The sequence below is a fragment of the Alligator mississippiensis genome, chromosome 14, assembly GCF_030867095.1.
Source record: "Alligator mississippiensis isolate rAllMis1 chromosome 14, rAllMis1, whole genome shotgun sequence".
NCBI lineage: Eukaryota > Metazoa > Chordata > Crocodylia > Alligatoridae > Alligator > Alligator mississippiensis.
In genome coordinates this window covers 27,368,357-27,388,568 of record NC_081837.1, presented here as the reverse complement: position 1 = coordinate 27,388,568, position 20,212 = coordinate 27,368,357, and the positions used below count along the sequence as shown (strand labels likewise).

General features: G+C 48.6%; 1 protein-coding gene across 7 annotated transcripts in view; it reads right to left on the bottom strand.

Annotated features, from left to right (window-relative positions):
• HIP1 (huntingtin interacting protein 1) overlaps positions 1 to 20,212 on the bottom strand; it is a 170,163-nt gene that overhangs the window by 73,546 nt on the left and 76,405 nt on the right. For 6 of the 7 annotated variants that reach the window (XM_014609869.3, XM_014609864.3, XM_059717345.1 and 3 more), the window contains exon 2: positions 3,403 to 3,466. The exons of the other annotated variant lie outside the window; for it this stretch is intronic. In XM_014609869.3, the coding sequence (XP_014465355.1) occupies positions 3,403 to 3,466 (64 nt within the window). The remainder of the gene's footprint in view (positions 1 to 3,402; positions 3,467 to 20,212) is intronic. 7 annotated transcript variants of the gene reach the window in all.

The window sequence follows — 20,212 nt, the reverse complement described above, 5'->3', positions numbered from 1 at the left end:
GTTCAGTAGTTGGAACTACTAATCACTAGTAGTGACTGCAGACAGGATAGCCAAGCACACAGATTGAGCACAGTGGGAACATCTACATGTACAATTAATGCAAAAGGATAAACTCCAGAGCTGCTTGAACCACAGTACACTGCTCCTAGGCATAGCATCCACATGTGTGCCCAGAACAGCAGCACTTTGATCTGAGGTGGAGCAGGCCTAGACTGGTAGCAGGTCTGGGGGGCCAGCCCTGGGCTCCAGGTGGCAGCGTTGGGTATTGGAGGGGCTGGCTGGGGCATGAGAGTTCCAATCGTGCAGAACTACGTGGCTAGGCAACAGGCAGTAGTCTTGCCCCCGGCTGCCTGGGCTGACTGGGTGCAATTTATGCCTAGGCCAGTGCTTATATGCATGTTTTATCCTAGTTAATAACTCCACAGTAAGATAGTACTGTCCCCAGAAGTTCTATCTTATAGCAGAGTTCATTAATTTACTGCACACTAATACGGGTGCACGTGTAGACAATGACACTTTACTGTGGAGCTAATTAGTCTACTCCACAGTACAGCACAGCACACATGCAGATGCACCCACTCAGTCTGAAAGGCACCTAGTTAAGAGGATAGAATCTGCATGTGCCATATATGAGACCTAGATTCATTTCCAGTTCTGTCTGACATGACCTTGTGCAACTTCTTAGTGAAACAGATAGCAGCTGATATGAACCTGCTTTGGGAAAGAGGAAGATGAGTTTCTTGTTCAGTAATAAGCATTACTGAATACACAGACATTTAAGCAATAGAGTGGGAGAGATGAAATGTGAACTCATGATCTCATGAATGCCAGACCCCTATATTACCTGATTATCCCTAGATTACCTAAAAGGAAAGCCTCTCTTGACTAAACTCTTCCCCCGTGTGGGCCATTAGAGCTCAGGCAGTGAAAACATCAACTCAATGAAAAAGGCATGGCAAATGTCCTGCACACTCCAATTCTTGTAGGGGATCCATCTACTAAGCCCCGTCACAAGAGAGCAATGCAGAGCTGATCCCTGTAGACTTTTTCACAAGGCTCTGAGAAGCAGAATAGCCAGGCATTGTCTTGCAATACACAGAGAATGCAAAAAGGGGACTGGCAATCATTGACAGATTGCTGCATCAGGAAGCTAGAAGTTAATAGGGCTTCAATACAGCTCTGTCTCCAGGGCCTGGGTTCTCCAGTCAGGTAGTTTTCCCAAATAAAAGAGGCCTGAGATTAAAACAAAAGGTACAGTATCATGGCCCACTCTGAAAGCCAGACTGAAATACACATTCCTCTTGTACACAATTAAAGGGGTGCTGCTTCTTTAATAATTTACAACTTGCATCTCTGGAAGCAGGTAGAATACGACCTAAGCCCTGGCTTGCCTGCTGAGCTCCCCAGACACCAGGCATCCATGCTGCAGCCCAGAGCTCAAGCCTCAGCCATGTGGCAGGGAACTTCAAATGCCTGAGAACATTCTGTTCTTTCCCAGCAAAAGTAAGAGAGGACAAGGGCCAGTACAGAAACTTGACAGATTTCCAACTCAGGCTTGGGTACACACTGTACCCTGTGGGCTCAAACATGGCTCATGAAGCTTCTAACATGGTACACATCTCAACTCCATACCCTACTGCACTGCTTCTCCTGCTCCAGAGATCCTCAGAAGGGCTCACCACACCCACTGGGGCTGAGCCATCTTGGCAAAAAGGCTCCTGTTTATGCAGCCGCCCTGCCTTGCTCAGATGCTGACAATCTGGGTTTCAGGAATGCTGAGCACCCAGAGTGCTCTTGAGAATAAAGCCCTTCAGGTCAGGCCTAGATTAGCTCTGCCAGTCAATACAAACTAATTGGATGGTACCATGTCTCTCCATCACAAGGCTGGAGCTCAGCTATAGCACATATTACTTCTCCTGAACCCTTCAATATTTTGCCAGAAATAGCCCTGTAGCTCACAAAGAACACCCACCTCACCTCTTGCCCGTCTCTAGGATGGTCTCCCCGTATGATTCTGGAGATGTGACACACTCCACATGGTCAGAAAGCAAAGTGCTCCCCTAAATTTTCCTGCCCTGCCCACTTAAATGATTTGGCTCCCTGTCACCAACAGCTGCCAAGATGCACATTCTTCTTCAGCTGGACCTTTAAATGTTCACACCTTTGGGCCATTAGAGCTTAGACACACCTGGTATTTATAACCACACTAAAGCTTATCAGGTGGGGGTAATAACACCTGGTATTTATAACCACCATCAGGTAGGGGTAATAAGTGAGGGTAATAAGATCTATTGTTTGGTCAAGTCTGCAGTGGTCTTCCCTCCTTTAGACATTTCCTGCCATTGCTAACACTGGCATTGCTTCATGGCTGGAGTCAGCAGTGGAAATGCCATGCATAGATAAGACTCTAGGCAGTTGCTTGCATAAAGCAACTCAGAGCAAGGCTGTGGCGTTAAAAACGGGCAGCACAGATGAGGCTGCTGGGACTGATGGTTCCCCTATAGCAGGGGTGCTTAACCTCCAGCCCGCAGGCCAAATGCAGCCTGTAAGCCCTTTGCATCTGGCTTGCAGGGCTCCCTATAGGTTGGGAAATTTAGTGGTGGGGGAGCAGTGGGCCACACTCCCCCCCTGCCAAATTTCCAAGTCCCAAGCCCTGCCCAGTTGGAGCCAGGCCAGGCCCCCTCCCCTTGCAGGGCTGGATTGGGGCCAGGCCACACCCCTCCCCCCCAACCCTGCAAAGCTGGGCCATGTCCCCTTTCTCCACAGGGCCACAGCCGGGGGCAGGTCAACCCCCCCTCCCCCCCATGGGGCCAAGCCATGCATTTCCCCACCAAATCCCCCTCCATGGGGCTGGGTGAAGCTCCTTTACCCCTGCAGGGTGGAACTCAGGTCAAGCTGCAACCGACCTCCTCTGCATGGCCAGATGGTGGCAGCACTGGCTCTGGGCACTGGTTGCCAATCTGGCCTGCCAGGGAAAAATGTGGGGCATCACTGCCCTATAGCAATCTGCCCCTCATTTCATCAGATGAAATCCCTTACTGGAGCCCCTTCCCCCTCAAAGAATTTCCCCACAGGAATCCCATCCCTTCTTTCTTCCTGTGCTGTCCAGAGGGAACCCCAACAGGGGCCTTGGTTTAAATCTTCCCCTCAACCATTCAGCAGAAGGGACTCCAGCAGAAGCCATGCTTTACTCCCCTCTCCTCCCCTCCCCCATTCAGCAAAAAACCCCACAAGCAGTACTTCTCAGGCCTCTGCCTAGGTTCATCTGTGACAGGCACTTGCTGCGACTGTTGGTCTCTGCCCCGGCCTGCAGGCCCCTCCACCTTGTCTCAGCCATGTCTTCAACCAGCCCCAGTCAACTCCCACGCTTGCTTGTCCTGCTGCCAACTTTAAAAAGGATATTTCTGGCATGTTTCTCCTTGACAGCTACTTCCTGTGTATTAATGGCCTTATTGATGCTCACAGTCTGAAAAACAGAAAAGGGGTGTGTTTGTGTAAACGTAAAGAGCCTGGAGGATGAGATGTAGGTCAGGGTCACATACTTATTCAGATCCTCCCACCCCCATGTACGCAGGTCCCATTGCTCCCTGCACCTGTTGATGGTTGGTACCAATCCAAGCCCTGTCACTGGAAGCAGCCATTCTTCCATGCCAGCTGAACTCTACTGATTCCCAGATGCATTTCTGGGAGCTGCCTGGCATCCGCCATGCTCAGCTGCTGCCCGGATTCACTTACTCGGCACAGTAACAATGCAATTAAAACAGTGACTACAAAGGATAATCTCCCTACATTTGCCCTTTGGAGGGCTGAAAAGGGCTGAGGGTAAGCAAGCCAAAAGTCAAATCTACCTGCATGACCTTTGATATGGTGGGGCTGGGAGTCATTCTTCTGCTGGGCCAAACAGAAAACAGCTGCCTAGCCCAGGGCATGTAGCTGTCAGATCTCTAGTATATTTGAGAGGTCAGGGAGTGCTGGGGGCACTTAGAGAAATGGCTGCAGTCAGGGTTGTCTGCCAAGTTATATCACACAAGTGCCCGGGAACCTTGTTGAGTGTCAGCACTCCAATGCACTGACTTGTACCATGGAGGACAGCCATCAATCTGCATACCACGCAGACCACAACATCTGGGGAAAACAGTGGGGAAAGGGATGGGCTCAGTTGGGACAATGAAATTACAATCAGCTGGACTTGAGCAGCAAAGCTGGAGTCTCAACTTGCTACTTGCCTAACCAGTACAAAGCAGTAGTGACCCAAAGGCATCATGGCAGAAACTGGCTTTCAGGAGTAGAGATGCACCAATACATTGGTCCAATATTGAATCGGTAAAAGTATAAAGAAAATTGGTTATCTCGGAAACTGGCCTCAAGAGGCCAATAATTTGGCGGAGAAATGCCCATGAGTGCACGCAGCAACAGCACAGCACACAGGCAGCAAGGAGCACAGCCCAGAAGTGTGGAGAGCTGTGTGCAGCTGGTAAGTCTGTTGTGGTGGAAGGGAAGTGGGGAGAGCAAGGGTGTGGGGGAAGATCAATGTCCCCCGCAGTGAGGGAGGGAGGGGGCAGGTGCTGCCCAGATGGGGTGGGGTGGGGCACAGGACGGAGCAGTGGCTTGTCCGGGGCGGCGGGGTGGATGACTCCTGCTGCTGCACGCACCCTGGGAGGCATGAGAAGGCATGTGCCCACAGATCTGTGTGGGTTGTGGGGGGCGGGCTACAGCTGCCTGCTGGAGCCAGGGCTGCACCAGGTTCTTCTCAGTGAGGGCTGGGCTTGGGGTAGGCAGCAGTGGTGCTGGGAGGGGGGCTACAGAGGGGGTTGCAGCCACCCCAAATTTCACCATAGGCCCCCTGTAGCCATGCTTCCAGCCCCGCCCAGCACAGTCCCGGCTCTTCCCAGCGCATGCAGGGAGGCGGGGGTTGAGCCAGGGTTGTGGCAGGCGGGCAGAGGCGGCGCTGGGAGTGGGGCTATGGCAAAATTTGGGGTGGCTGCAGCCCCCTCCATAGCCCCCCTCCCAGTGCCACTGCTGCCTGCCCTGAGCCCAGCCCCCACCGAGAAGAACCCAGTGCAGCCCCAGCTCCAGCCCACTTCCCTGCCCCATGCAAATCCAGGGGGCACATGACATCCCATGGCCTCCTGGAGTCTCCCTGTCCCCCCAGTGAACCACGGCTCCTTCCTGTGCCCCACCCCACCCCGGCTGGGCAGCACCTGTCCCTACTCCTGCCCCCTCCTTCCCTCACCACAGGGTGTGTTGATCTGCCCCGCCCAACGTCCCGTCCCTCCCCTTCCACCACAGCAGACTTACCAGCTGCATGCAGCTGTATCAGAAATAGGATCGGTATCAGCCAATATGCTTCCTTAAATATTGGCTATCGGTATCGGCTCCCAAAATCTCTATCGGTGTACTCCTATCCAGGAGGCAGGGCCATCCCCAGGGTGGGGGCAATTGGAGCGACCACCCCGGGGCCCTGTGCTTTGGGGGGTCCGGCAAAGCGGAGCAGAGCAGCAGCGGAATGGAGTTGGGCGGAGCAGTGGCTCCGCATTCAGCCACTTACTATCCTCCCTTCCCTACCTTGCTGCTGATGCCGATGCTGCTGCTACTGCTGGCGGCGGCAGCTTCTTCCAGTCTGGGGCCATGGGAACAGAGCAGGGGTGGGGCCCCACATGGGCTGATTTGCCCTGGGCCCCACACCCTGTTCAGGTCTGCTCTGCCAGGAGGGATTCAGAAGAGGAAAAGGTGGCAGATTAAAAAACAATGGCCTTGTGTCACTGCTGCAGCTTGCCCAACTCCCAGTCCGAGCTGCTAGAAGAGGCTTTATGCATCAGTCTGGGACAGTCAACTGCAGCTAGTGTGTCTGTATCACCCTTCTGGGAGTGTGCTGGGCAGAGCTTGGACCTGTCTGATGCTAAAAGCTCAGCATTGTGGTGGGTGCTGGAAACATCTTCCAGGACATGGCACAATATCAAATGGACAGCCCAGGCACATGCTTTCCAAAGTATGTACAGGAAAACAATGGGAAAGGTAAGGACACTTGCTGCAGAAGACTGGGCTGCATTACTTAGTAGAGCATGCATGCAGCTGGCTTCTTCCCAGGCCTGCTCATTAAATATGGCCTTATACACTGCCCCTCTCTGAACCTGTCTCCCCAAGGATATCACAGAGACAATACTGGCCTCTCTCAGAAAGAATTATGAAGTGGTTAGAAACTGGACTGTATCAGTTTCTAACTAAATCACTTTCAGAGCTACTCGCTCTGGTTCCCAAATGTTCATACAAAAGGTGGCACCAACTTAACCAAGTGGGCTCAGAATCCCATTTGGTTAAATTGAGCTAATTTTCATGTGGGCCCCAGCTCACAGCTACTTAATGCTGGCACAGCACTTCAAAGATGTAGAATGTGAGATTAATGCTTCTGTTGCAGAGGGTCTACAGTATACTAACAAGAGAAGTGGGCTGCCTCAGCAGTCAGAAGTGGTTAATTACTGACTCAAACCAACTAAAACAGCAGGATAAATTCCAACCTAATGCCTTATTCATTTATAGTCCTTCCTGAATCCTAGTAACATCCTTAATCTCCAAGGATGGATCTGTTATAGTTTTATCAAAACAGAAGACATGCCAGAAAGGTGGGAACCTCAGAGCAGAAGCTACTTCCCTGTATTGTATAGGAACAAGAAACTTGCACTAAGCTCATTAACATTCACACAAAGAATGTATGTACCAGGTCGTAGCAGCCACATACTGCAAAGTACTGCCCACATCAGAGCTCACAGCAGATGTCTGCCACATTTGTAAGCAGCAAAAACTCTAATTAAGTCTGAAAAAATGCTTCCATTTTAACCCACAATTTTCAGTTACTGGGAATACTGCAAAGAAGGTCCTTTTAGTGTTGAAAATTTCCACTATGTCTGAGCCCAAGAGACTTTTTTTTCTTGCCCTGGGATGCTTGAGCAGAATAGGTTCCAATTTATGTGAAGGTGAAATATCGATATATACACACACCCCTCTTGCAAATGTTCCCAGCCTTTCTTTTGTCTCGAGCAATGCAGGCACCATTAGGTTCTTCTCTGAGGAAGGGGAGTCAGATCAGCTTGGAAGAAAAGGTACTTAGGACTGTAGAGGATTCATAGATTTTAAAAGCAGCAGGGATTGTTACATCATTAAGTCTGTCTTTCTGCACATTTAAAGACACAGAAGGTGGAGTGAACCTCTACATAAGATTGGATGGGAAACTTTTCAACCGGTCAGGACTTAAGGCAAAGATTATAGAAAGGTGCTTACCAGGGAGCTTCCATTTGCTGCTGCTGATACTCTTGTAGCCCAAAACCAAGACCTATTACATGAACTCATAGATTGCCTCTCAAGAGCTTGCCAGGTATTTGCTCTCACCATCAACATAAAGAAAACAGTTGTACTAGGACAGGGAGTTCCACAAGATCCATCAATCATCCTTAATGAGAACGAGCTGGCAGTAGTCCAAAAGTTCAGCTACCTAGGTTCTACAGTGACTACCAATTCTCACTGGATGAAGAACTTAATGTTCGCATTGGAAAGGCTGACACTACCTTCAGCAGACTAACTAAGAGAGAATGGAACAACTCAAAAGCTTACCATTAAGACCAAAATACTAGTGTACAAAGCTTTCATACTCAACACTGTCATGTATGGTGGAGAAACATGGACAGCTTACGCACACCAAGAGAAAAGGTTAAAAAGCTTCCACCTGTGCTGTTTACGCTGCATACTCAACATCAAATGGCAACATAAAATTACCGACACAGAGGTTCTTCAGAGGGCAGATTTACTAAGTGTGACAGCCCTATCCAAACACAGATGACTGCTCCGGCTAGGCCACCTGAGCAGATTGGAAGATAGACACATACCCAAGGACATACTATATGGGGAACTATTGGAGGGAAGAAGAACAACAAGACGTCCCAAGCTTCACTACGAAGACACATGCAAACAAGATATGAAGGCATTTGGAATCAATCCTAACCAATGGAAAACCTTGGCACAGGATTGTAAAAAGTGGCATCATCGTCTCCACCATGGCATCAAAGTCCATGACAGAAATTGGATCCAACAGCTTGAAAAGAGCCTGTGGGAGTGCAGAGCTCAGCTGGGCAGGGTGTGAGGTGTAGGGACCCCCCCCCACAGTCCTCCCACGGCGCGCAGCCCCTGCTGCAGCAGCAGCAGCAGGTGGGGAGGTCAGGATGCTTGTGCTTGACACAGGCACCTGGTGGGGCACAGCTCTGGCCAGCGCTGCATGGGGGGAGGAAGTGCAGCCTGCCTGGCTGCCTCTATCGCCGGGGCTCTATTGTGTGTGCCTGCAGCTCCACACTTGTAACAGGGAAGCCCCGTGCTGGATGCCATGGAGAAGCAGGGGGTGGGGCTACCTCCACTCCTGGCAGAGTAGAGGGACCTGCGCAGCAGGGGGCAGGGGAGGCAGCAAGTTCCTGCTGCGAGTGTTGGAGTTGCAGGCACGTGGTGCGGAGCCCCAGCAATAGAGGCAGTCGGGAAGGCTACAATCCTTCCCCCTGCGCAGCGCTGGCTGGAGACATGCCCCACTGGGCGCCTGTGCCAGGCGCGAGCGTCCTGACCTCCCCACCTGCTGCTGCTACCAGCAGCTGGGGCTGCATGCCATGAGCGTAGTGTGTGTGGGGGGGGGTCCCTACACCCCCCACCCTCCCTCATACCCCACACACCCAGACCCATTGGGTTGCCCCACAACCCCCAATGACATATACTTACACCCCAACATACCCTATACCCCCCTACACAGCCACACCCTCTCAACCCCTCCACACACTCCCACACCCACCATACACACACTATAAAAGTGACACTTTATTTTTGAGTTGTTATGTAATCCCTTCTATATACAGTACACAATCACAAGTCATGACAAATATTTTTTGTAATAAAATTAAAATATATTATAGTAGATGTTTGACTTCTAGTGTATGGTTTGGTTTTTTTCTGATTCTAAGCTGGCAACCGCCCCGCTCAAAAGGAGTTGGGGGGGGGGGGGGGTGCACAGCCAGGAGAGGGACTTCCAGTAGCAAAGGTCAGAGGTTAGGGAGCAGGTTTTCTGGTCCCAATGTGACGACCAGGGGGCAGAGCAACTGTCAGGGGGCAGACCTACCTATGCAGCCCCCAACAGCTTGCCAAAACTTGTTAAGTGGCCCTCTGCCTGAAATAATTGCCTGCCCCTGATCTAGAAGGTAGTAAAGTACCTAAAACCACAGAACTCAGAACAAAAGCACAAACCTAATTAAAGTGTTGAGCCCACAGCACTGTGATCTTGCTGTTGCCAATGAGCTGTTGCTGGCAGCTTAATTTTAGTGAATTCCTACCACCCTCTATCATTTCAATGCCATGTCAAAAATATCTCCAAGCCTGCCATCTGATTCCACTCCAGGGGAGTGGTACAATCAAGGGCTGTACAGAGCACCAGAATTGAGGGTTCTTTGGATTATTCTGGATTGAACAAGATTAAATAGGACCCTTGCAGAGTCAGTCACTGCTGAGAAGATCCTTTAATTGTTTTTCATAGATTCATAGATGTTAGGGTCAGAAGGGATCTCAATAGATCACTGAGTTTGTCCCCCTGCATAGGCAGGAAAGAGTGCTGGGTTCAGATAACCCCAGCCAGATGCCTATCTAACCTCCTCTTGAAGACCCTCAGAGTAGGGGAGAGCACCACCTCCCTTGGGAGCCCATTCCAGATTTTGGCCACTCTAACTGTGACGAAGTTCTTCCTAATGTCCAGCCTACATCCACTTTCTTCTAGCTTATGGCCATTATTTCTTGTAACCCCTAGGGGTGCCTTGGTGAATAAAGCCTCACCAATTCCCTTCTGCACCCCTATGATGAATTTATAAGCTGCCACAAGGTCTCCTCTCAACCTTCTCTTGCGGAGGCTGAAGAGATCCAGGTGCCCCAGTCTCTCCTCGTAGGGCTTGGCCTGCAAGCCCTTCCCACTAGCCACGTCCTTCCAGGTCGATACCGACCTGTCCACCACCACTCTCTGGGTATGACCCTTTAGCCAATTTGCCACCCACCGGACTGTGTAATCATTCAAGTCACAGCCTCTTAATTTGTTCACCAGTATGGGGTGGGATACCATATCGAAGGCCTTCCTGAAGTTTAAGTAAACGATATCTACCCCTACTCCTGCGTCCAGGTGTTTTGTAACCTGGTCATAAAAAGAGACTAGATTAGTCAGGCATGATCTACCTGCTACGAACCCGTGCTGGTTTCCCCCCTCAGCATAATTTTTCGGGCTGGGCTCTCACATATATGAGCCTTAACAATCTTTTCAAAGACTTTACCAAGGATGGAGGTGAGACTGACTGGCCTGTAGTTGCCTGGATCCTCCTTCCTCCCCTTCTTGAAAATAGGGACATTGGCCCTTTTTCAGTCCTCTGGGACCTGGCCCGTGCGCCACGAGCGCTCAAATATTCTTGCCAGTGGCTGTGCAATGACGTCAGCCAGTGCCTTCACTACCCTCGGATGGAGCTCATCCAGGTCTGCCGATTTAAACGCATCCAGTCCTTCCAAGTGACTCTGCAACAACTCAGGGTCAACGCTTGGTAGTCTGGCACCCTGCTGTTGTCTTCCTACGATCCCATTGTGAGACTTGTTTTGCCCCTCGTTTAGGAACACTGAGCAAAGAACTCATTGAGGAGTTCAGCCTTGTCCCCCCGTCTGTCACCAATTGCTTTTGCCCATTCAGTAGTGGTCCTATTCCACCCTGGGCCTTCCTTTTACTCCCTATATAACTGAAAAACAATTTTTTGTTATCTTTATCTTGGGATGCCATCCTCAGCTCCATGGTAGCTTCGGCCTTTCTAACTGCCTCCCTACAACTGCGAGCTGAGGAGGTATACTTCTCTTTAGCAATCTCTCCCTGTTTCCACTGCTTATATGCCCCCCTTTTTGCCCTCAGGCTGCTCTGGATTTCTCTGGTCAGCCGAGGAAGCCTCTTGGTCCCTTTCCCCCTCCGCATTGGGATCGTCTCCCTCTGTGCCGGAAGGATCACTTCCTTAAGGCACAGCCACCCTTCCTGGGCTCCCATCTTGCCAAATCTCTTACTCTGCAGTGCGTCATTGACTAAATGCCTGAGCTCGCTGAAGTTTTTGTGCAGAAGTAGCGGTTGCTGGAGAGTGCAATGTTGCTAGTCAGGATTGAGGGTTGACTGAGGCAACAGACACAGCTGAAAGAAACAGTATCACTTTGAAACATTTTTTTGCCTAAAAGGAATTCAGTGCAGCTGCACTTGGGTGAATGAGATCTCTCTGGCTGCATTCTGTGGCAAGTGAAAGTCACAAAGTATGGAGCACAGGGAGCCTCATTTTCTTGCCTCCATGGGAGCCACTGTCTTTCCCGGAAGGTTAGGAAAGAAAATGTACGGGACTCAGCATTCTTGGGGCCAAGGGTTTCCTGGAGCTGCAAGGGACTGGGACCTTTCAGTGTTCCACTGAAAGAGCGGTATTGTAAAGAGCTTCCTGCTCCAGCAGCTCTGTATGAAGCTGGTTCCGGAGCGGCAATTATCACCAGTAACCCACAGGAAGGCAAGCTTTATCCTGACAGCCCCTCCCACATCCTCCCCAAATAGTGTCTCTACCAAGCCAAAAAAAAAAAAAATTGCTGAGTGGATGGGGAAGCATTGGACAGGAACTGCCCATAAAGTGCCGACTGAGCTCTGCACAGTCACACACCCATCATATCTCATGACAAAGTCCAAGGTCATACCTCAGATGAGATCATAAGCTGAAGCCTCTGCAGCACTGATCACTAGCCCACTGATGTATGGGGAAAGCAATGGGTAATTCAGAATCCCACAAATGCCCTATTGTGCCTTTTGAGGACACCATGCCTATCCTCTCTCCCAGCATCGCAAGGTTTTTTGATCCATACTAGAAGCTAGATTACACAATAAAAATGTTCAATTTGGCTCCTGTTGGTCTCTTGTGTTAAATTAATAATTAACTCTCTTTTGAAGTAAGAATGTCTAACAAATCAACTAAGAAGGGCAAACAAGCCAGAACTGGGAGTTCATCACCCTGAAAAGTCCTGAGATTCACAGCAGCAGTGCAGTAAGTGGGAATTAGCACCATTTCAATACTTACCAGCAGGCCTCTAAGAGGAAAAACTTTCACAAAAAGCTTTGGGGGAAACCCAAAAGCCTCTGAAAATTATTCCCAACTAAATTGATGTATGAGGACAAAGCTGACTGGTAGCTCTGTGTTTTGAACACAGAGATCAATACTCCTCTGAAACTGCCCATCATCGGGTGCTTCACAGAGAGATCTATAATGTAGCCTTCATTATTTTATATACCTCTGTCATCTCTCCTCCAGGGCTCAAAATTCAGGTTTAATAGTCAACTGACCAGAGTATCACCTAAAGAAAAGGTCTTTAGTGGGAAAGGATCAACCTCTGCAGAAGCAGCCAATGCAGCCAGGACATTAGTAGGTAAAGGTAACATCCTCCCACCCACATGCACTTTACCCTTAATGATCTAAGGGGAACCACATTTTGGTACTCCAGGACTTGATGCTCCTTTTATTTAAGCTCTGGATACAGATTTGCTTTTTCAATGCAGCTGTCTACCGTAGGTCTTCCATTCAGCGTAACACCCAACAATGCCAAATGCTTTCTGGAATCATCAGCGCTGCTGGACATTGTCAGCATTCACCGCTAGTTCCAACCTTGGTGAGTTCCAAAGCAGAAGGACTGCTTGGCAGAAGCTGTGCTCTGCCCATTGTAGGAAAAAAGCACAGTATTTGTAAAGCATTTATCCCACTGGTTTTCAGCCTGTGGTCCATGGACTCCTAGGACCCCCCAGACTATCTAAGGGGTCTACAAAAGATGACTTTGATCAATCAAAAGTATATGAATACCCACACTTACAATTCAAAGGGGCACCTCCATTCAAAATTTCCAAAGGGGTCCGCACTTCCATTTGAAATTTTTTAGGGATCCACAAAAGAAAAAAATTTGAAAATCACTGATTTATTCTAACTCAGTGCACTAAGATACTAGGCAGGCTCCTCAGGATACAGAGCTTGTGAGGAGGGATGCTTCACCATAACCTCAGTGAAGGGGCACATGCAAAGCTAAGTCCTCTCTACCTGCTGGGATAGGGAGACTTACACTGCTGCAGGCAGTGGTACTTGCAATGAGAAAACAAAGGGGCAGGGAGTTGCCAACTATGAACAGGGCAAAGGGATACATTAATGGAATAGGCATCTCAAAGAGACATAGGTAAAGGAGAACATCATGCCCTGAGCTGGCAATAGTGCTGCAAATAAAACCTTAAAATGTGATGCTACAAAACCACATTAAAAAGGCTGAAGGATCTTTCAGCAAAATTCTTCCCTAAGACCCAAACTTCCTAACTTGACAGGCATGGAAGTCAGCCTGCCATTAAGGTTGGATACATTTCAACTGAAAGCAGCCTTGCTGCAAAGAGCTATTTCAGACCCTGCCAGACTATGACTAAGTCTCCCACAGTGCCCATAGCCTTATCACTTAACTTCTTCCTCAAGCTGATGAAGTGATGCCTATTCTACCATATATCCCTTAGCTTCAGTCAGGGAATTACCAAGAGACTCTTTGCTTTGTTCATTAATGGACAGGCTTCTGACTGCCTCTCTTCACAATCATACTTTCCATTTTGGGAGACTTCTTTGCCCCAGCTACTTGCATCAGAAAGCTCCTTGCTAATGACTTCACAACTGCTGCAAGATACTTCACTCTCCAGAGCAGTTCTCAGTATGTCAGACAGAGCTACAAGAGGAGAATCTCTCTCCTGGCTGAACTTACAGAAACTATATATTAATGGGGAAGAGGTATTATGCTGGCATCCTTCACAGGCTGTGTGAGGCTGGGATGTAATCAGAAGTGTTCAATCCTATTAACAGTGGAGTATTTACAATAGGATGATGAGCTTTTAGCACATACATGAGAATCCAGGTAAAAGTGGCAACACTTCAGTCAGCTTCCTGCAGAAACTGTCATGGGGCGAAATCTGGAAATGACAGGGTAGCTTCTTGCTGCAGTGGCCTAAAAATCCTCATAGACTGTGTAGCAGAAAGCCCCCTTTTCCTCTTGCCTGCATTTGCTCTCCCCTCTTTGGATATGTTTCTCTTTTTCTACCTTTTCTTCCTTCCTCTCTCTTTCACTTTAAGATAAGGAATTGTATTTTAAAATTTGTATGTGTGCATTTTGTATCTCCCCTTGTAGTTTGGTATTTTTATCTATTTGTGTGCCATGGCATTTGTAGCTTATATTTTATACTCCTCACCTTTCAACTTGCAACTAAATGTGTTTTAGTAAGTTATACATTGTAACAGTGTTAACAAGGGCAGGAATCAAACTGCCCTTCCCTGTATCAGGCTGGCCTCTGAAAGAGTGAGTGAATCAGTGATTGAATGTGTAACATGGAAGCAGGCAGCAATTATCACCTGGAAGCTGAACTCAATAGAAGACAATGTAACAACCGGGAAATCTCTAAACTTCACTGATCAAGGGCTAGAAGCCCTGGCCTGACTTAATCAACACTAGAGACCAACTTTTGGGCTGAATATCTCCAGATCGACCACTCCCAGAGCCCTATTCTAAATTCATCAACGGACTCCCAAACCTGCACGTACATGCGGACGACCCCTGGGGCTGACAGATGCTGTCCAGTAGCCACCGGGGGGGGGGGGGGGGGGGGGGAAAGTCCCACGAGGGTCAATGACCCCTGGATTAGGCAAACCAGAAAACTGGGGACTCACCAAAGTCTGCCAGGGACAGATAAAAGGCAGTGAAAAGTGACCCTCAGTGGCGCCCTCTTGATCTCCAACTCGACCAGACCTGTCCAGCCAGAAGGACCAGCCGGCAACCCCCTTCTGGAAGATAACACCACACTGAAAGAAGCCTCAACGACAGACTCCAGCGCTTGTAGGATAGGTATACCTGACTCTGTAGCCTGCTACTCTGTGTGTGTGTGTGTGTGTGTGTGTGTGTGTGTGTGGACCAGCCCCAAGGTTTATGATTACAGTGTTTCAATCCACCTAATAAACTAGAACTTTAAGGATCCCGAGTTGGACTTTTGTAACTGTTCAACAACTGGGCAGAAGTGTCTCCTATGCAGCAGGGCTGCTTTGACAACTAATTTGAACCTCTTCCTTTATGGGAGATGCTGCCTGTCAGTTCCTCTTTTCAGACAATGCTGCTCAGGAACTCTGAAAGGGAAGGAGGAGTAGAAACTGGATTAGCTCATGTGACTCTTGTGCAACAAGAATAAAAACTGAGTCAAGGGCCTGGGCTATAACACAGCTAAAGGCTTTAAAGTAATTGAGAAATAACAGCATCCTCATAACTAAATTACAGTCTAGTCTGAAGACTTCAATAGGTTCAGAATACACCAGAGCTTTTGTCAAGCTCTGAATAAACCAATGATTTTAAACATATTATAACGAAGTTGGAGCACAGTGTTGCAACAGGTCCCCAGACACTTTATACTTGTAGCATAAAATCGGGCCTCAGTGCAACAGTAGCTAAAACAGTGGCATTTTTATTGCTGCAAGCTCATTCCAAGCAGGGTCATGAAAATGCCAGTGTTACCAGAGCTGAACTAACAACCGTGCAACAAAAATCCCAGGTTCCTCAGTAAGAGGAGCAAGAAGTCACTTGCAACAGGATAGGAAATGTGTTACCTAAATTCTTGCCCCCGGGTACTGTGACTAGAACATCATCTTGTCCGATCAACATACTGTTAGGGTGGTCAATGCTATGTGCATTTGTTTTCCTGCCCACTTCAACAGCATCTGCTATGCCACTAGTAGACAATTATTTGGGTTGGATTGGGCAACTTAGTTCTAGTGAGCTGTTGTGGGCTGGAGAAGAGGGGCAGAGGGGTGGCGACCCAGTCTGGCAGGGGGTGGAGCAATTGATCCTATCCAGCCCTGGACCTGTCTACCCTGCACCCACTGCTGGGGGCACTAGATGAAGCAGACAGGTGGGGTCTTTATGGAGATTGGCCTGGGACCTCTGCAAGCAAGGTGTACTCAGCCAGTAGGATGGGATGGGGCTGTGGGTGGGTGGGCAGGATTTCGGGCCAGTGACAGCATGGGGCTGCTGTCAGGGCAGAGCAGCTGCCTGGTCCCCACATGTTCCTGTGATGGGTGCTGGTTCTGCAGGCAGACATGTAGAGAGCAGATTGCAGCTCTGCCCTGGGCCTTGGCCCCATGCTGTCACTGCCCCATGATCCTGATCCTGGCCTCAGTCCCCACCCACCCATCCCGCTCCCAGATGCCACTCCCCCTCCACCCACAGCCCCATCCCATCCACTCAGCTGAAACCCCCCCTGCCTGCAGGAGTCCTGGGCCAGTCTCCATCGGGACACTCCCCCTCCCGGCTCCATCTGGTACTTCCAGTGGCGGGTGTGGGGTGCATTGGCCAGGGTGTCTAGGCAGCATGGCCAGGTTCAGCAGCAGCAGAAACACTGGCAGTAGCAGCTGGGAAGGGTGAGCCACCGTAGCAGGGGCTGCCAGGAAGTGAGTCCAGCCACCATGCTGCTCTCACCCTGCCACATGCCCAGGTGCAGTTGGGCTGGCTGCATGTGCCACCACTTGGGCTGCTTCCCATGCCTGGGCTAAGCCAGGTCAAAGTACCCATCACAGGCTGGATTGGGGGTTAGATCTGGCTGAGGTACCCACCATAGGTTGATGGGCCAGATCTGGCCTGTGGGCTGTATTATGCCCACCTCTGTGCTATGCAAAGTGTGCAAGGCCTGTCCTCTCCTTCTACATAAACAGTTTTTGCTGTGGCTTGATTTCACTCCCCATGCTTCCTCAGGTGACTTCAAAGGAGCTGAGCACCCACAGATCCCACTGACATTTGAAACTGTCCAACACGAAACTCATTCTGGCCAAAGACACCAAGTGTATGACAGCAATTCTCAACCAGAGTGACATGTACCCTGGGTTGCAGCAACAGGATTCTGCATTCTCCTGTATATGCCAAAAGCTCATCATCCTACTGTTGTGGGGTATCACACAATATTAGCACTGCTAGGTATGCAAACACCTACTCATGATTCCTAAGATAAACCCAGAAATTTCACACAGGAATCCATAGTGTCAACAACCTTCAGACCTGTCGTGGTCTTTCTGAGTTCTTTGTAACAGAAGAATTGTTCTATTATTTTTTCAGTCAAAAAACCATGTAAAAAATTAAGAGCTGGCATTTTTCAAAGGATGCCTCAAGTCTTCCAGGAGGGACCAGGATGGGAAGGGGAGGGTTGACCCTAAAAGGTTGGGAACCATTTCTTTATGAAATTTAAACATTTCATTTAGAGATGTTTCCTGGGTTATGCAGAGATTTAATGGGAGAACCCAAGTTATAAATCACACTCCCCTGCCTAAGTACTAGATAATCAGCCTTACATGTTCCAGGCCAATGTCCTTTGGTAAACAGTTTAGATATCAGAGCAAATCTGAACACGATGCCAAACCTCCTACTGTAAGACTAACACATGTGACTAGTTATGGAGGGGCAAAGCCTGCAAAGTGCTGAGAACCTTAAACTGCATTAACTTCAATGACAACAGAAGATGCTCAGCACCTGACAGAATTTGCATATGTGATAAACATCATGAAGAAAGCAGAAAACCCCTTCTGGAAATATAACATTCCAGCATCTCCAGCCAATCAGAAACAGCAGTTCTGGTGACCACAGAGGATGATGGGAAATGGGTAATTCTGTTTGGCTTCCTCCTAGGAAGGGAATGATTAGTAGGCAAGGAAGCAGCCCTTTCCTGACTATTCTGCAGAAATAAAAATGAAACAAAGGTAAAAAAAAAAATAGCAGCTAGCACTTGAAAACCAGCCCTAACCACAGGAAATGTGTAAAGAGACAGACACATCTGAAACAACTGCTGTAACAGGACAGAGGGGGACTGCAGTTACAAGATCCAAATGCATTCACCATGGGAAACCCATGAAAAAACTCAGAGCAATCACAGAAACTCTCTATCTAGGAGTGTAGCAGCGGATACCAGCAGAAGGGACAGAGGCCCAAAACTGCAAGAAAGTTTGTAACAGAGAAAGAATTACAGAGGGATTTTGGAACATGATAAAAAGATTTTCCTCACACATACATCTATACATTTCTCTTTATCTTGCAAACCTGCATACACAGACACAGAGTTTATAAAACTCACAAATTTGCCATATACATCTACAAGTGTCCGTGTTCCTCTAAAATAAATTACAAGCTTAGAACTGATGCATTTCAAAGGACACTATCTAGTGGCTGCAGGGAGACTTCTTATGTCTCCTTTTATTTCAGAAAGGAAATGAGTGTAAATTAAGGAATTCTGCACCATCACAAATTATTTGGAAAAACTGAGTAAAACCCTCATGTAAATCTTAGTAATGTTTCTCATTTTTCTTTAGCACTTTTCTAAAAATGGCTAGTTAAGGATGATCATAGCAAAGTAGGACTGGAAGGGACCCCAGAAGGTCATCTAGTCCAACTCCCTGCTCAAGGCAGAATCATCACAGGCATCCCTCTACGTGACATTGGTCCGGCCTCAATTGAGTACTGCGTCCAGTTCTGGGCACTGCACTTTAAGAAGGATGTGGCCTGCCTTGAGAGGGTCCAGAGGAGGGCCACCCGTTTGGTTGGAGGGCAACAGGGCAGGTCCTATGGGGAGAGGCTGAGGGACCTGAACCTGTTCAGCCTCAGCAAATGGAGGCTGAGGGGGGACTTGGTGGCTACCTACAAATTCGTTAAGGGAGATCACCAGCAAATAGGAAGGGTCCTATTCCCCCCAGCAGCACCTGGGATGATGAGGAACAATGGCCAGAAGCTCCTGGAGAATAGGTTTAGGTTAGAGATTAGGAGGCACTATTTCACTGTTAGGGTGGCTAGGATCTGGAACCAACTTCCTAGGGAAGTGGTCCTCGCTCCTACCTTGGGTAGATTCAAAAAGAGGTTGGATGAACACCTGTCCGGGGTCGTGTGATCTCAGCGTGTGCTCTGGCCAGTGGCGGGGGGGGGGTTAGCCTAGATGATCTATTTAGGTCCCTTCTGACCCCAAACTACTATGAAACTATGAATCCCTGACTAAACTATCCCAGCCAAATAACTGTCCAACCTGCTCTTGAAAATTTCCAGGGATGGAGACTTCACAATTGCTCTAGGTAGCTTCACCACACTCATAGTCAGAAAATTCTTCCTAATCTCCAACCAAAATTTCCTCTGCTGCAGCTTGAGCCCATTTCTCCTAGTCCTGTCCCTTACAACCACAGGGAAAAGCTCATTTCCATCCTCTCTACAATCACCCTTCAGGTATTTGAAGACTGCTGTCAAATCCCCCCTTAGTCTTCTTTTCTCCAGGCTAAATACTCCCAATTCTTTCAGCCAGTCATCTTAAATCTTACTTATTCTAATAATTTTGTAACTCTGCACTGGGTTCTTTCCAATCTGTCCACATCCATCTGGAAATGTGGGACCCAAAACTGAACACAATACTCCAGGTCAGGCTTCACCAGTGCTGAACAAAGAAGGAGAATCACTTCCCTTGATTTGCAAGTGACACTCCTGCTAATAAAATCCAGTATGCTGTCAGTATTTATTCAAGAAAAGCACACTGTTGGCTCATATTTAGCATACGGTAACTCGCAGGTCCTTCTCTGAAATAGTGCAGCCTCGCCAGTCATTCTCCGGTCTATATTTGTACATGCAATTATTCCTTCCCAAGTGCAGAACTCTGCACTTGTCCTTGTTGAATCTCATCTCATTGATTGCAGACCATTTATCTAGTCTATCCAGGTCATTCTGGATCCTAGCTCTGCCCCAGATCCTGAGTGACTGCAATTCCACCCAACATGATGCTATCTGTAAATTTGCTAAGTGTGCACTCAATCCCATCAACCAAATCATTAATGAAGATGTTGAAGAATACCAGACCCAGGACTGAATCCCTGGGAAGCCCTCTTGATATCTCCTCCTAACTACACACTAAGGCACTGATGCTCAGTGAGCACGATGGCCCAACCAGTTCCATATTCACCTTCGTCTAGTCTGCATTTCCTTAGGAAGGGAATATATATAAATAAAGGGCTTAGTCCACCTGTCTGTGTATCTGTCTGTCCATCTGTAACACTCTTGGAGCACTCCAATTGGTTGTCTCAGCAGCCAATCACAATGA